General features: G+C 39.5%; 2 protein-coding genes across 2 annotated transcripts; one reads left to right on the plus strand and one right to left on the minus strand.

Annotated features, from left to right (window-relative positions):
* Positions 1-263: 263 nt before the first annotated feature.
* LOC131796847 (adenosine receptor A3-like) lies at positions 264-1429 on the minus strand. Its single transcript, XM_059114454.2, has one exon. It carries the CDS (start codon positions 1384-1386, stop codon positions 442-444), a length of 945 nt encoding a protein of 314 aa, XP_058970437.2. The 5' UTR covers positions 1387-1429; the 3' UTR covers positions 264-441.
* Positions 1430-6142: 4713 nt separating this feature from the next.
* On the plus strand, positions 6143-12684 carry LOC131796678 (probable glycine betaine transporter). Its single transcript, XM_059114286.2, has 3 exons — positions 6143-6626; positions 9221-9269; positions 9773-12684. The coding sequence occupies exons 1-3, from the start codon at positions 6236-6238 to the stop codon at positions 11601-11603; spliced, it is 2271 nt and encodes a 756-aa protein (XP_058970269.1). The 5' UTR covers positions 6143-6235; the 3' UTR covers positions 11604-12684.
* Positions 12685-15751: the final 3067 nt, after the last annotated feature.

Below are 15751 nucleotides of genomic sequence, written 5' to 3' on the forward strand. Positions count from 1 at the left end.
ACTGGGAATATAAGGTATGATTTTTGTGTCAAGCTTATGTACAATATAGTCGTTATTATATTCTCAAGATGAACCAAAACTTATCGCCTGCATAAGGGTGTGGAAAAGGAGGGGGGGTAGGGGGTAAGTCGAAGGATTTTTTTGATGGGATCACATGGTTTTTAGGGAACGGAGGGGGGGGTCAGTCGTCGCTCTTGGAGTATAAAAGGGGAGTATGAAAAATTGACTGAATGGGGAGGGATTATTAGAATACTAAAGAGCCTCAAGATGGGATCAGGTAACTTTTATTGTGACACAACCAAAATCCTACGACTCTCCCCCCCCCCCCCCTCCCTGGCGGTAAATAATGACCTGTGCCTGAAATAGCACGAAACAGTTACATAACAAGGGCATATTTTCGCGCTAGATGGAGGCTATCGTTTTTCGATATTTTTTCCATCGTTAGAGGCACTTTCTTAATATCTGCTTCACAGCTTGCCTCACTTCCTTAATTTTCCAGCAGTATAGAAAGGGATTAATCGTTGAATTCAAGTAAATTAACGTGGCCGTACATGTTCCAGCGATAAATATGGGTAGAGGTGTTCCAATCCGAAAAGCGACGGCCCCCAGTACCGAAAATGGAAGATAGCATATAACCAACGTGAGATGAACCCACAATGCACTGTATACTGTTGACTTGAATCTTAGCGCTCTCCTCAATTGAAAACCGTTTAGCCGGGTGTGGCTATCGCGAATTGTAACTCGCTGCCGTCTTCGAAGAAGAAAGAAGATGTTAGAGTAACTGTAGGCAGAAATTACGATGCTTAGCAGTATCACCAGGCATGTTACTATGAAAAAGATTCTTCTGCTTAGCAAATAAGCTATGCCAGTAATGAGGCTGCAAGTCCAAAATAAGACCACAACTCTTATCACCAAAGAACGGGTTACAATACGATAATAACTAGATTTCAGTGTCAAGACCAGTAGTCTGTCGAGGCTTATGGCAGTTAGTGTCAACAATGAAACACCACACAAAGTTGTGCTTGAGACAAATGTTAGATATCTCATGAGGCGGCACAATTTCAAGTGGCCGTTTCCAATGAGCAGTATACTGATAGCGTAAAGGGGTTGCGAGATGATGCCCACACAGAGGTCACTGGTAGCCAAAGAACGGAATAGGACTCTTGAAGGCGCTGACAATGTATATTCCTTACTCAAGGCAAGTAGTACCAGAATATTTCCACAAGAAGCAGTAATTGCAAGCACGATGTTCAAGACGGCAAGTAAAAAATGCCAAGTGAAAATTGTTTCTGTGTTACCCTGTACTCTGGAAATAATCCAGGAACATACGGTTTCATCTTTGTCACCTTCTGAAATCAGTCCAGTGCCGTTGGTTGAGTTGTTCATGTCGTGTTTACAACAAAACGCAGCTTATTTGCAAGTCACGAGAACTTCTCACTCCAGTAAGCAAGAATACTAACACACGCTTTTCCGTTTTGGGGTCGCGAGGTCTCGCAAGATAATTGCTTCCGAAAGCCTCCTGCTACTACCTATTCAAATTCACCAAATGGAAAAGAAATCAAATTTAAAAACAATAGGCTTAGCTGCTCGGCCCGAAGGGATGATTTATTGCCTTTTCAGTATCACACCGACGACAAGTCTAGACAAAAGAATGGATTTTCGAAAAGTTCGATTGTCACGTAACATGAGATATAAACAATATGCAATAGAGCGAATACGACGGAAAAGCACATCGTTCCAGGAGGAAAAAAATGATAGTCCGTTGTTGCTTTTTGTAATAATTATTATTTTATTAATTTTCAGTACTTTTTCTCTCTTCAAAATTAAAAAAGGGAATAGCGTATAGGATAACCTTCTCCCGGTCTATACTGAAAGTCGCTGTTATTTGCTCTTTCTGATTTGAAGTAAAACAATGGCCAGCGCATGCTTGCCGAGGTCTCTCTTTTCCTTGCTTCCTTGCTCTACGTGAAAAAAAGGCGACAACAGAGCTTGCTTACAGGTTAGTAGCTGATATGTCATTCCGGCACCGTATTGCGGCGGAAAGCTCGCGCTTCATATAAAAGAAGAATAACACCTCACTGTGATTTCAGTCCGCAAGCAAGGCGGGAAGTGGTGTCGAGATTAAGCAGTATGTATGATAGCTAAAGCATAAATCTTTATTTAAATCAAATCATCTGAGAAAATCTGTTTTTCAAAAATGGAGATAATTTTTTGGGAAAAACACCAGTAGCAGGTGCTAATATGACACACAGCGCCAGCTTTATTAAACGGTGCACGGGTAAGAACTCGCAGACCTCTCCACATAAACATTCTCCGCTTCCACTTTTCTGTTTTCCAAGCGAACCACAAGTATATTACAAATTAAGTCTTTGAAAATTGCTTCTCCTGCGGAAAATCACCGAGCGGTGAAGAGGTTTTCCTGAAATGTCACACATTTTTTAAAAGGATCGCACAGCAGGGCGACTGTGAGGCTAAAAGGAACGAACTGCAAAAATAAAACCACAGGGTAAGTCACCCGTTGCCAATAAGTATCCATCACCCGAGTCGAAAATACAAGTTAATTGATTTCTGAAGTTCTTCTCTCATCCTATAGTCGTCACTCGCATCAGGGAGCTGCGACGGTAAAAGGCAAACCTTTCTTTTTTCCTATCAAACAAGAAAGTAAAGAAAAGGAAAGAAGAAAAAGACAAGGAAGTTTGAAAAAACTTGAAATAGTCTATGCTCCTTGTTCCCGTTTGAAAGTTTAATGGACTCAGACGATGTTGATAGCCAGCCGACAACTTACTGGTCTTCCCGAAACTACGCACATATACATAAAATCACCAAAATAGCCAGGATGTAGGCGCTATGGATGTAGTGCAAGACTTCTTGGCAGAAAGAGTGTTCGATCAACTGAGTGCTTCCCCGAAAAAAATGCTTGCAACTGTGAACACAAAGCGCCTCACGGCAGTGAGTTGGTGATATCGATAAGTGATGACAAAAATAGGGAAGCCAGAAATGTCGAGTTCTTTAATTAATGATAGAAACAAAAAAAATATTCGCCCAAATATTAGTGTTCGCCTTGAGATGTATAAACTGTACACGTCAATTTATGACACACTTTCAACGCTGTGGTCTGAGCGCATTCAACTACTCTATAAGTGAGGGTAAGCAACACTCGAAACCAGCTGATTTATTATTAAGTTGCCTATAAAACGTGCTAAAGTCCAACGCCCACTCATAGGCCAGTGTTTTTCCTAAAGGTTACATCGCCTCCTAGCCTTTGGCGATTGTTGGTGTAGTCTTGCACGGATGTCCGTCACGAGTTCTTTCAAAATATTCTTAATCAGTGGATCCATTCTATAGAATTAATTGGAACCACAGAGAACTACAACGCTCACAGAATGTGTTTGACAAATACAAACGAAACTCTGACGTCAATTTCGTTTGCACAGCAGGCGTAAACTATGAACTAACTGACAGAAAAAGGAAGTTAATCGTTTTCAACCACTTGAATTTACATTTGCAAATATAAATAAATAGGTGAAGTTGCGGTTTACGATCGAAAGAGTTCTCGATCTTTGGTGCGTTATTTTTCTCAACCTTTACTTATAGTCCTGTTCAAACTCACATTCTCCCAAACTTCTCCCAAGGTGAGGCTACCTTACATCGCAGCCGAATTTTCTGAATGCAGTCATGACCGAAGACCCCTCATTCTGGGGGCGAAACTACTCCTTATCATGGCAAAATGGGTACGTTTCGCTGCGCAGGGAAAAACTCAACCGCCGGAACAGTTGAAAGTTGTGCATAATCCAATTAAAAGTACTTAAGCACAAGTTTCTTGCGGTAAAATTGGAAGCAAAATACAGAGATCTTGTCTTCAACTAGGTCACGACTGAGAGAAGACTACCTTGGGATCCTCCCAAGTGATCCTTAGCACCCTCACCCTCTCCCCCTTTTTATAGGGGCCAGTCACCGGCTGTATTGAACGCACAAAGCAGACCAACGAATTGACAGTGCAACGTTGATGTTGCTTGTTTGATATGTTGATGAAAATCAACAACATATCAAAAAAGCATTTTCTACTAAAAGATCCAACGGTCATGACTGGTTTTTCGTTTTAGCAAAGACTAACCAGAGCCAATTTCCTTGTAACCCAAATAACAGCGGAAGTTAGAAAGAAAACATTGCCCTGACTGCGAAACGCGATATTATTTTAAGCGTTTTTTGCAGATTGAGCAAAACAAATATTTTTTCAAGGACCCGAAGTAAATCACGTTTCGGAGTACTTGCCAAATGAGAAATATTTTCAAGAAAAGAAACTCATGGTATTGAAACTTAACAAGAATGAGAGCAATCAGTTTTCGAGATGGAATGTTCTCTGAAGGAATGGCTCAGAATAGGACAGATTCTAAGACGTATGAGAGAGTCACATGAGGATGTCGTCATGGTAGTCCCTGGCAAATATTTCCTCTTGTCAGATTGTGTAAACTGCGAAACGTTTTTCTGTGACATACATCTCGAGATTAAGAAGCCCTTTCTGGTGTATCACGTTCAATAATCCACATTTTATGCTCGCCCATCTTTACCAGCCTTTTTTTCGACTACAGAGAGGGATAATACTTGTTTTAGAAATCTTAATCTGTTAAACGTCAGAAGACGTATCGTTGACTTGATTTCTTTTTTTAAAGCAGTGATGGCAAATAATTGAAAGTAAAGTAAATATATAAAAGATTAGAAAGAGAGTCACGACGACTGAGGGGACCACCACAAGATCCATTCAGAAACTAAACGCAACGCAACAAACGCGTAAGGATAATGGCTAATAAGATTAAGTCAAAGTTTTCATTAATTCTTGGATAGTTCCGGTCACAAATGGCAGAATAGCAGCATGATCTGAAGAAGTTCAGAGAAATTTGGTCGCTTAAAATCGCTGCTTATTCGCTCACTGTTATAGATGACGTGAGTCTTTACTGTGGTTTGCGTGACTGTTTCCACTTGTGTGGCGCTTGCTTCTCGAATATCAGTCAGCACTTTCATTGAGTAACCAAGAAAATCCAAATGGAATGGAAGTAATGGTGCTCTAAAACCGTAATCGCATAAATTAGATCGTCAAATTCCATTCACGTGATTGGTCTCTTGCCACAAGGAAAAGGTTAAAGATTACATCTGACAGATCAGCAAAGAATTTTTTAATTATCATAGATTTGATTACACACAATAACGTCTAGTTCTTATTACATAAATGGTTATGAAAACAATAAGGAAATATTTCTACTTCAGCTCTCCTTAGTGATGTGTCTATCTTTGGTAGAAGAATTTACTGAAGTCAAATAAAAGGCTTGAGTTTCCAATTTTGCGAACGAAATTCCCTTGAACATTTAATTTCGAAACTCTTATTTCACTTTTCACTCGTAGCTACGAAGAGAAAGCATCTATCAGTCACTTTCTGTTTGCTTTTTGCGTGTCATTCGCAAGACGCTCAGCGATTCTCAGTCAAGTGTCTTGTGTAATTTTTTTCGATGAGAATTTTTAACTGCGAAATAACAGTTTTGAGTCATCTATCTAAACAAGATGAAAGGTTAAGGAAGCAATTCCGGTTCTTTGGTCGTTTACGTTGTTATGGTGGCTTGTCGGTTCGAAGGTCACTTTTTTGTCGATAATCTGTATAAAGCACGAGCATTTCCTTCATAAATCTGACAATTAGAACGTCATTACAGCAGTGATCTGTTCTACACTTTGAGTCCATTCGACCGCGTTTTCGCAGAAAATGTTAGAGAAGCTCAGCTTTTTTACCTGCAGAGACAGATTGTGATATGCCTCGCACGTGCATCAAATGGCGCTCATACGTGACGCACTTAATACTGCACCAACCTTCAGGTTGACCTTGAGTGTATCTCAGATGCGATAAAACCGAGAAAAAATAAATCAAATCAAAGTTAGAGGCCCATTAGCGAGTGAATTATCAGAGTTAGCCTGATGATCTATCCAGTAAAATTACGCGCTTCAGTAATAACCCTGGTACGTGCTAAAGTTGGAGCGAAACCTAAATCCTGTCATTCAGAAGGAAAACAAAAGTGACAAGTCCAGTGGGCGTGTAAGGGGGGGGGGTGTTACACAATCACATTCCATCGAAAAAAAATCAATATTTAAGGAGCCTCGTGTATCAGCGGACAATAAACCGATTCGTGCTCTCTGCCACAAGAAGCGTAACTGGTAGTAGTACTATTAAAACCGAACGTGTCGCACTGCCAAAATGGAAGTTGATAATAACGTTTCGGAGAAGTTCACTTGGCTTCGAGTCAGAAAGAAAATTGGAAGATTTGGAGTAAATATTCGAATTAACCCCATCGTCACTTTCATCTCAGCCGCAATTATTTGGGGCTTCGTGATATTTTGCGCGGTCAAAGCAGATCTCGCTTACAAAGAATTGACGAAGTCCATGATATGGATCACCGACACCTGCACCTGGATGTACATTGGTACCCAAGATGTATGGGCTGTGTTTATTATAGTCCTGTATTTCTCGAAATACGGGAAAATGAAGCTGGGAAAACCTGATGACAAACCGGATTTCAGCGACGCATCCTACTTCACGATGCTGTTCGCCGCTGGAATAGGCGTCGGTTTGTTTTTCTTCGGAGTTGGTATGTACCGGTTTTTAGCTTGTATAAAACCAGTCTAATGGGACAAACGCACTACCGCGCTCGTCAAAATCTATATTTGCCTTGTCTGTAAGGCAACACATGCTTTTTTTACCTTATGTAAGAACATACCCGTTTTTCCGTAGTAATTTTGTTATTTAAAATTGGTGGTTGCTCGATTAGTAGATTATGATAGCCCGACTTGTCACTGTTTTTTTCTCACCAATCACAAAATTGTGTTATAGACGTTAATAAAAGAAAGAAAATTTTCAGGCGTATTTTCAGTATGGAAAATGTTTCCTTTACCTGATACTTCTCCATATTTTCGTAGTTAGACAGACCTAAAAGGGTTATAATTTGCTATGGAGAAAATAGATGTCAATCATTCCAGTGATTTCCCGGCAGTTTCGTGAGTTGATCCGCTTTCGTTAGCTTGTAATGTTTCGGCGCGTTTATAATTGGTCTATACCTTAAAACCTGCCATACCTGTGTTTTTTTTACTTCAATCAAACCCGTGATCAGCGAGGGGTCTGTGCAATTAGATACCAACATATTCACAGATTTCAAATTCCTGTTTTTCCTGTAGGGCTGCGCTCGTGTTGGAGATTGCGTCAAAGTATCTTGCTACGCCGAGAGAGTTTACTTGACGATAAAAGCATTCCATAACTGAAAAGAGATATGTTCTATTGTATTTTTTCCATTTAACTGGATCGAAAATGAAAGAAATCGAAAATGCCCCTACTTTTCACTTATCGACACGTCATCGCCGTAAAACTACGCACGCGATGTTTCTCAGGAACATCTGTGTCATCAGATACCGAAAACGTGAATAATATGTAATTTCTTTGCTCCAGACATTGGAACTTGGACACTTATTTGTGACTGAATTTGTAACATATCCATCAAAAACTGATGTACGGTTCTATCAAGCCAAGGAGCGAAGCTTTGAACGAACCTTTTTTTGTTTTGTTTTAAACCATTTGGCATTTGTCTCAAAAGCACATAATTGACAGAACCTGTACAGACCTGTTCACGAACACCCAGACATCTTTGAAAGATTTGAAGCAAATCTGTGTTATAGTTAAATACGATTACTATTTTGAGGTCCTCTTCAGACGGAAATTCTTCCGTTGATCGCGCTAATCACGCAAACAAGATTCAAGTCACGCAAATTATGAGCTTTGATAAACAATTCAGAGTCGGTAACATAAAGCGAACATTTTGAACCAAACTGACCTTGGCCAATTTGGAAGGGTTTAACATTTCTTTTGACCGGCCTTACGAACGAGAAGGTTGAGTTTGGACCCTTAGATTAGCAAATAAATCAAGTTTTACAGTAGCATTTATTACGAATTGGATGGTAGAAGTATTTACGCTTCCCTTTCTTGCTTGTCCGGAATGTACCTAATTCCTCTCCCCTCCCCCAAGGCTCTGTGATGTTTTTATGATCCTCGCTCTTTGGTAGTTAGTTGGCGGTCAATTTTCTGTAGTTCCCCCTTTATCCTTGCAACGACTAATCCTCACTCCGATCTATTGAAAACCATATGCTTTCCCCAAAAATCATCAACCCACCATTTGTTAAATAATGACTAGCCCCTAATCAACTCGGATCACGCTTCGTTGTAGTTTCATACCGCTACCTCCACCCAAACGCCTTTTATAAACAAATGCTCATATTTGAAAAAAATATATTCGCGAAAACGCTGTTTATATTTGCGGTGACTATGCTTTTCTTAGATGATAAGCAAATGGCAAGAAATTTAAGGCAGAATATTTCACAAGAAAGGTGCATTTGCTCCATCTTAAATGTTTCGAATGATCTACCATACCACAGTAAAACTGAATCATAGAATCAAAATTCCTTTATCAATCGATGGCGCGCCCTTATAATTTAAGAGGAGCGCAGATACTTAAGAGAGGGAAGGAGGGAGAAAAAGGGGGGGGGGGGAATGGGGTGAGAGATTTGATATACTCAGAACATTCTTCATAACCAAGGGAGATACCTCTTTTTTCGTAAACTTTGCCCCGTTTACCAGGGATAGAATCCTAGCGAACTAGACTTAATCCATAGACTAGATTAAGCTAAACTGCTTAATTCTACTCTCGTATTTACTCAGTTACAACGGGTGTGTAATGAGCTACTCTGAATAACTCGTAACGAAATCACTCTCTTATACTACATTCTCCACATTGTGATTGGTTGTTGCTAAGTACTGATATAAAAGGTTATTCAAGGTTGCGTCGATCATGCACACCAATCAATGTCCCAAAATCACGAAAGGCGTTGCTTCTAGCTCTTGATATCAAATGACAGTCTCTTTCACTAAAAAATTGTCTCTCTTGATGTAATGTTTATACTTGTTATCTGATATGTGTCACGCACGAAACATAAAGTCTCCGACACTTTTTAGTAAAATGATTAATTGTGATGGTTGGATGTGGAGGAACGGCTATATACAAGCTAGATTATAGTCTCTTGACGTAAGTATCGACAAGTAGCTTGACTGTTACCTCGAGTAAGGGAAGGGAAAGACCTGAGGTGAGGTGGAAGGGAAGGGCTCACAATATTCTTAACCCATGTTTTTTTCTCTTCTCAGCCGAACCTGTGTGGCACTATTCCGACACTAAAAACCGTTACTATCGCAGGTAATACTTCATAACAACAAAATATGCACGATTAGTAATTTGAAAAAGGGATTTAATCACATCCTGAAACAATACAGGTGGAGGCGTGGTGGCCTCATTGTTAGTGCGCTCGACTCCGAATCGAGTGGTCCGGGTTCGAGCCCTGACCGTGGTCATTGTGTTGTGATCTTAGGCAAGACACTTTACTCTTACAGTGCTTCTCTTCTGGGTACCAGCAAATATGCTGGGGGTAACCCTGGGATGGACTAGCATCCCATCCAGTGGGGAGTAGCAATACTCCCAGCCGCTTCATGCTAATGAAACCGGAGTTAAGCGCCGGCCCCATGGGCCACTTGGGCCTGTATAAAAGACTTTGAAACAATACATCAAATGTGGTCTCTACTCTGTAAGTAAGGCCAGCAACGAGCTCAAAAAGCGTCTCATGTTTTATGCTGTTGGTTTTCAATGATCATTAACTTATTTGTTAATAGTAACTATTAATATCACCGATAATTTATTTTTAGGTACAATGACAATCAGCGAGCTCAGGATGCCATGAATGTTACTTTGTTTCACTGGGGTATTCACGGCTGGATCGTGTACGTCATTGTCGGCCTGCTACTTGCATTTGTTGGGTTCAGGCAGGGTCTTCCCATGACCGTGCGTTCTTGTTTCTATCCCCTCATCGGCAGAAAGATCTTTGGCTGGATGGGTGACGCAGTAGACATACTTTCCGTGGTCTGCACCATGTTCGGCGTCTGCACCAGCCTTGGACTGGGTGTTATACAGATGAATACTGGCTTTAACCGTCTTTGGAACCGGATTGAAATCACAACCAGTAATCAAATCATCATTATCTGGTGTGTCACTGCATGTGCCACAGCCTCAGTGGTTAGCGGTCTGAAAGTTGGAATTCGCCGCCTTAGCGAGATCTGCTTCATCCTGGGAATGTTCCTTATGCTTGTTACATTCTTCTTTCAGGACACCTGGCATATACTCAACGTTTACGTTCAAAGTGTTGGCTACTACATGCAGTGGATCATTCAGCTCGGCTTTCATACAGATGCGTTCGCACAACTAAATAATGCACCGGATGGCAAGTCCAACCCAGACTGGATGGGAACTTGGACCATTTTCTACTGGGGATGGTGGATCGCTTGGTCCCCTTTTGTGGGAATGTTCATCGCCAAGATTTCAAGAGGAAGAACCATTAGGCAGTTTATCAACGCCACAATGACGGCTCCAATAATTTATTCGTTCCTCTGGTTTTGCATTTTTGGCAGCGCGGGTTTGAAAATGGAACGAGATGCTGAATCTCGCAACATCACTAACGCCACTGGGAAGTTCGTTCGGCTTTCGTCTCGAAAAACAGAAGAAATGTGGTTTGATGTTATGGACCAACACGGTGACCTGGGGATGTTCCTATCAATAGTTTCACTTGTAAGCATTGTCCTTTACTTCGTAACAAGCTCCGATAGCGGTTCCCTGGTGATCGACTGTCTCTCAGCAAATGGCGAAGAAGAACCACCCGTCATTCAGCGCGTTTTCTGGGCTTTAACAGAAGGTGCCTGTGCTACAGCCCTGCTTTACTCTGGTGGGACTAACGGGCTGAAAGCTCTACAAGCAGTGTCCATAGCATCTGGCGTCCCTTACACTATTATGCTATGTTTCATGTGCGTGGCTTTATGGAGAGCAGTTAAAATAGAAGCTGGAGACTTAGATCCCCACGGCCCACACTTTTCAACTGGTCTCCTGGACGTTCTGATTGAACCCACCATGTCAAGCGTCCAAAAGGTTTTAATTGCAATCGTGGCACCATGGTATTCCATGGGGAAAGCTGCCTCTAAGATCGCTAGTAGAGAAGACCGAAAATATGTTTATATGCTGGCCCTGGCTGTTCCCTTTTATCTCTGGGTTATTTGCATGGCTCTTGAGCCAGCGGTAGAGGGAATTTCTTACATTGGATGGACAATCTTGATTGGATTCTTCGCTTATGCCACAGCTATCCGTTACTCCATTCGAGAAAAGTACGCCATCTATGGTAACATGACTGAAGACTTCTTTGCAGTAACGCTGACCTACTTCTTTGCGGCATACCAGATGGAGCGTCACATGGACGACGTTGAACACTTTGACAAAGAAAGCACAAACCTGAGTGGAGGAGTCAGCCAAGACATCATGCTCTCCGAGGTTCATATCAACAGGATGACCGAAGACGATGACGTCACAAAACCAAAGATATCTGATTCTAAAACAAATGGCTTTGGCTCAAATGGCCATGTTAATGGTGGTGCTGGTGATAACCATCACATGCCCACAGAAAGCCAAGACAAAAGTTTTGATGAGGCATTTTGAAAAGAACAAGAGAACAATCCGAACAGGAAATCACTCTGATGAAATCAGTGCAGAACTGTTTCAGACCAAACCAACAGAACTCTACTACCTTATTATCTTAAATATATATCAAAACGGATTTCTTTCTACGCTGTAAAGATCGCGTGCGCCATTTTAAGTTTGTTAGAGGGTTAGCATAAGCGGGAGTCATTTCGGGTGAGACATTCCGATACAGAAAATTTTTGCTGAAGCGTAAAGCAAGTGAGGAAGTTTACCTGTTTTTAGCTACGAGGATATCACTTTCACAAGTGCCTTTATTACCAAGGAAGCAATGACTCGGTTTACACCACAAATATTATTTTATAAAATAATCTTCACAAAGCCTTCCTTGAACCTACCTGTTTTTTTTTGTTTGTTTTTTTTTAAGGGAAACGGGTTTCATGAGAACCCAGACTATAACTAGAATTGGGTCCAATGCAAACATACAATTAGATAATTTACTGCACTTTTCAATAACATGCAAACTATGAGGTTGTGATCGTATCACTAAAAATGCGTTTAACCCCCTCCAGCCGCCTAAGGCCCACCTAAAAAGCAGTTGCTCCTACGGGTCAAGTTCCCGAGTTGTGATAGGGATATTTTCAGATCCATTTTTCATGGGTCTGCTCTAAAGGAGCTGTTACGTTAATTATCTGTGATATATGGCAATGCAACACGAAATCTTAACCTCGGAGTTCGCATGTTTTATAAAGACTCTTTATATTAAGGTCATGGATATAATCAATTATTTAATGAGGCTAAATGCAAATATAAGTTTATCAACGTTGCTAATTTATTTAGAAATCACTGGGAAGTTATTTTTTTTTCATAGAATTTTGCATGTGTTATGACAGATGGGACTTGTTAAAAGAGCTCTGCGAAGATGTTAGAACTCTTTCTAGCTTTTGCTTTCAACGTGAAATCGTGATCATCAGCTTACAATATTATTTATACATGACGAAGATTATTCGAGGCATTGTAAATGTCATTGTAAAGCATGAGAAAACTTTTCTATTAAGATATGCCAAGAAACGCTCAATTTGATAATAAACATGTAACTTTGCTTTGAAATCAAATGAATGCTTACAGCTATTGTGCGCCAAAAGCGGAAATGTGCATGTGACTAAATCTGATTGGCTAACCGTAAAACGGCAGTAGTCAAAAAGAAAGGGGTAAATTTCTTAAGAAGCTGTGCTGCTGCATCAGTGTGGGCTACTATAAGACAATTTGGTTCAGTCAACTGAGTTGATAATGCAGTTGACCACCATGAAGAGTTTCTAAAGCCGACGTTTCGAGGGTTAGTTCTTCGCCATTCACTCCTACAATCAAAGGGTTAACGCTCTAATTGTCAGCTGTAGAAACTCTTTTCAGTAGCCAATAAATTATCAACTCAGTTTGCAAAAGAAAACATTCAAAAAGTAAAGTTTTTTGTATTTGTTGAGCGATCGAGCATTATTCGTATTACTTTGCCTCTTCCTTCCGCAACCCCCCCACCCTCCGAGACCCACTGTCGAGTGCGGCATTATTTCCACTAGTTCCAGAGGTTTTTCCTCATTTGTTAAATTAAATACGAATCGTGACGCGAAGTATAAGTTGTTGTTGTTATTGGTACTGTAGATGGCAGCGCTATTGAAAAACCAGCGCCTTGAATTCGGAAGTGCTAAAACTTTTAAATGGGGACACAAAATCGTTGCTTAGGCCTGCAACGACTTATAAAGATCCAGTGTAATGTTGTAAAATATATGATAGCAAAAGGGATCTCAAAGGTTTTCAACAGAATACATGGTTCAACTAAATGAGACTTGCGTGAGGATGTTTGCCCTCACATTAGCTCTGAACAGGGTCGACAATGATAAGATAATAATAGAAATAAATATTAATAATAAAAAAAATATCATCAATGTGAATTTTCACTGTTAAGATTTTTCTTACACACTGACGATGTATTCTCTTCCTGAACAAAAGGAAACAAAAGTAAATTAGATAACGTAGATTTAAAATTTATGCAAAAATAAATGAATAGATGAATATATAAAACTATTCCCTTTAATTTTTGTGTATATAAATCCACTTATAATATATCTTGGGTCTAAAACATTTTGACGTTTTGGAAAACATCTCTTTAAGAGATATCGAACATTTTTGACCAAATTACTATTGAATACAACTAGGTGTAAACAAAGGGCTACTGTAAATGTTCAACCGGTTAAGCTAACATTACCGATTTGCAAAAATAGAAAATTAAGGAAAAAGAAAAAGACCCAGACAGCGAACATCCTTACACTTGGAGAGTTATGTAAGGATGGAAAAGGTTTAATTTTACGGAGAGGGAAGGTAAGGTGAGATTTGAAGGTTTCTCTTCTAAATTTTTGACCAGTGAAATACTGTTTAAAGTACGAGTGAATCGTAAGTTTTCTAAAATTCATGCATAGAACGGGATCACAATCCCCCCTTTATATAATAAAAATAAAACATTTATATAACGCCAAAACTATGCACATATTGAAAAGCGCTTTCATTAAATTGAAAACTATAAACTAATACTGAACGCTTTCCTAAAAAGACATGTTTTGAGTTGTTTCTTAAAAGTAGCTAGGCTGCTACAGGATCTGATTGATAACCGCAACAAGTTCCATACAGCAGGAACAGCACGAGCAAAAGCACGATCCCCAATTGTGGAGCAGTTGACCAGTGGAACGAATAGATGAGATTGTGTGGACGAGCGAAGCGTGTAGTTAGAGGCAGTTTGAAAAGATAAAAGATCTTTAATGTAGGGCGGCGGCTTAGATTGTTTAATGACTTTTAAACAAAAAGAAGCAACTTAAATACAGAAAGCCAGTATAGGTCGAAGAGAGCCAATGTGATGTGGTCAGATTTCGTAAACTGGAAAATCACCCAAGCTGTGGCGTTCTGAATATTCTGTAAACGATCCCTCCTGTCTTGCATTTTAAAATCATGCTGAACGAAGCACTCGAATTATTAATGAATTCTTGTGACTCAGCAAATGTTATCAAAACAACGATAAAACTTCCGTTTCACCTGTTAAATGTCTACGTGCTCACTCTAAACGACTTTTAATTTATTTATTTCATTCAGAGACATTCGCATTTCAAGCTAACTACTATACGAAAAAGAATTCAGTCTTTCCTCAAATATAAAATTTATTTCTTTATTCCAAAAACCATTGATATTACTCTCAATATTCATAGTTAATTCAAATAATATATATCTTTTCAATTTAACTTACTCAATTGAAACGTTGGATGTTTAATTTTGACCAAATCTTTTTGTTTATTGTAGAAACTGCTTAGAATACTACTCGAGCTAGTTTTATGAATACAAGAAACTTCTTGCTTCGGTGTGAATTGGTATATGTCCATCTTACGTCTTAAAAAACACCTGCCGCCTTAAAACGTGACGAGTGTAATTAACTCAATGACAGATTGTAACCACACATATATTATTGAGGTGTTCATGAGGCGGATTAATTTCACCCCTTTTCCCAAATGTATAGTTATTCCTTTTTAGACTGCTTTTTGGGGGTAATATTAATTTTCAACCACTTATAAAAAGTCTGAAAATTATAGTTCCATTACTATAAGTAGTTGTTCAAAGCTAGATTAAGATAACCCAGGGTTAGCGTGAAATCTGACCTCAGATCTGAAAGCTTTAAAAGAATATTCAGCATATTTATTTTTGCCTAAAATTTGATGTCTGAATGTTCTAAAAGGAATTGAAGAAATTATGTGAAATAGGCCTGTGAAAAAGGGAATAAAGAAACCCAGGCTAAAACTTTACCTCGGGTTAGCGCTAATCGGCCTTCGAACAACTGGGCCTTGCTGTCTGATGACATTGAAGAAAGTTCAATATACAGTGTTGTTTTCCAGCTTAAGAGGAATAAAATAATAAGGATGACAAATCAAGAGTTTAAACTTGGAAATTATAGGGGTTGAAGAATTAAGTGGATTTTTATTTCAGGATTCAAACGAATTCAATATGTCAAGGGAGCTAAATTACTGAATAAACTTCATTGCCATTTTTCATTGCAGGTTCTCAATTGATGTATTGTGTACGTGACCTGTTTCACCTAACAAAATTTCATCAGGATGTTTTATTTATTGTTTTACTCT

Source organism: Pocillopora verrucosa, chromosome 1 (assembly GCF_036669915.1).
Source record: "Pocillopora verrucosa isolate sample1 chromosome 1, ASM3666991v2, whole genome shotgun sequence".
Lineage (NCBI taxonomy): Eukaryota > Metazoa > Cnidaria > Anthozoa > Scleractinia > Pocilloporidae > Pocillopora > Pocillopora verrucosa.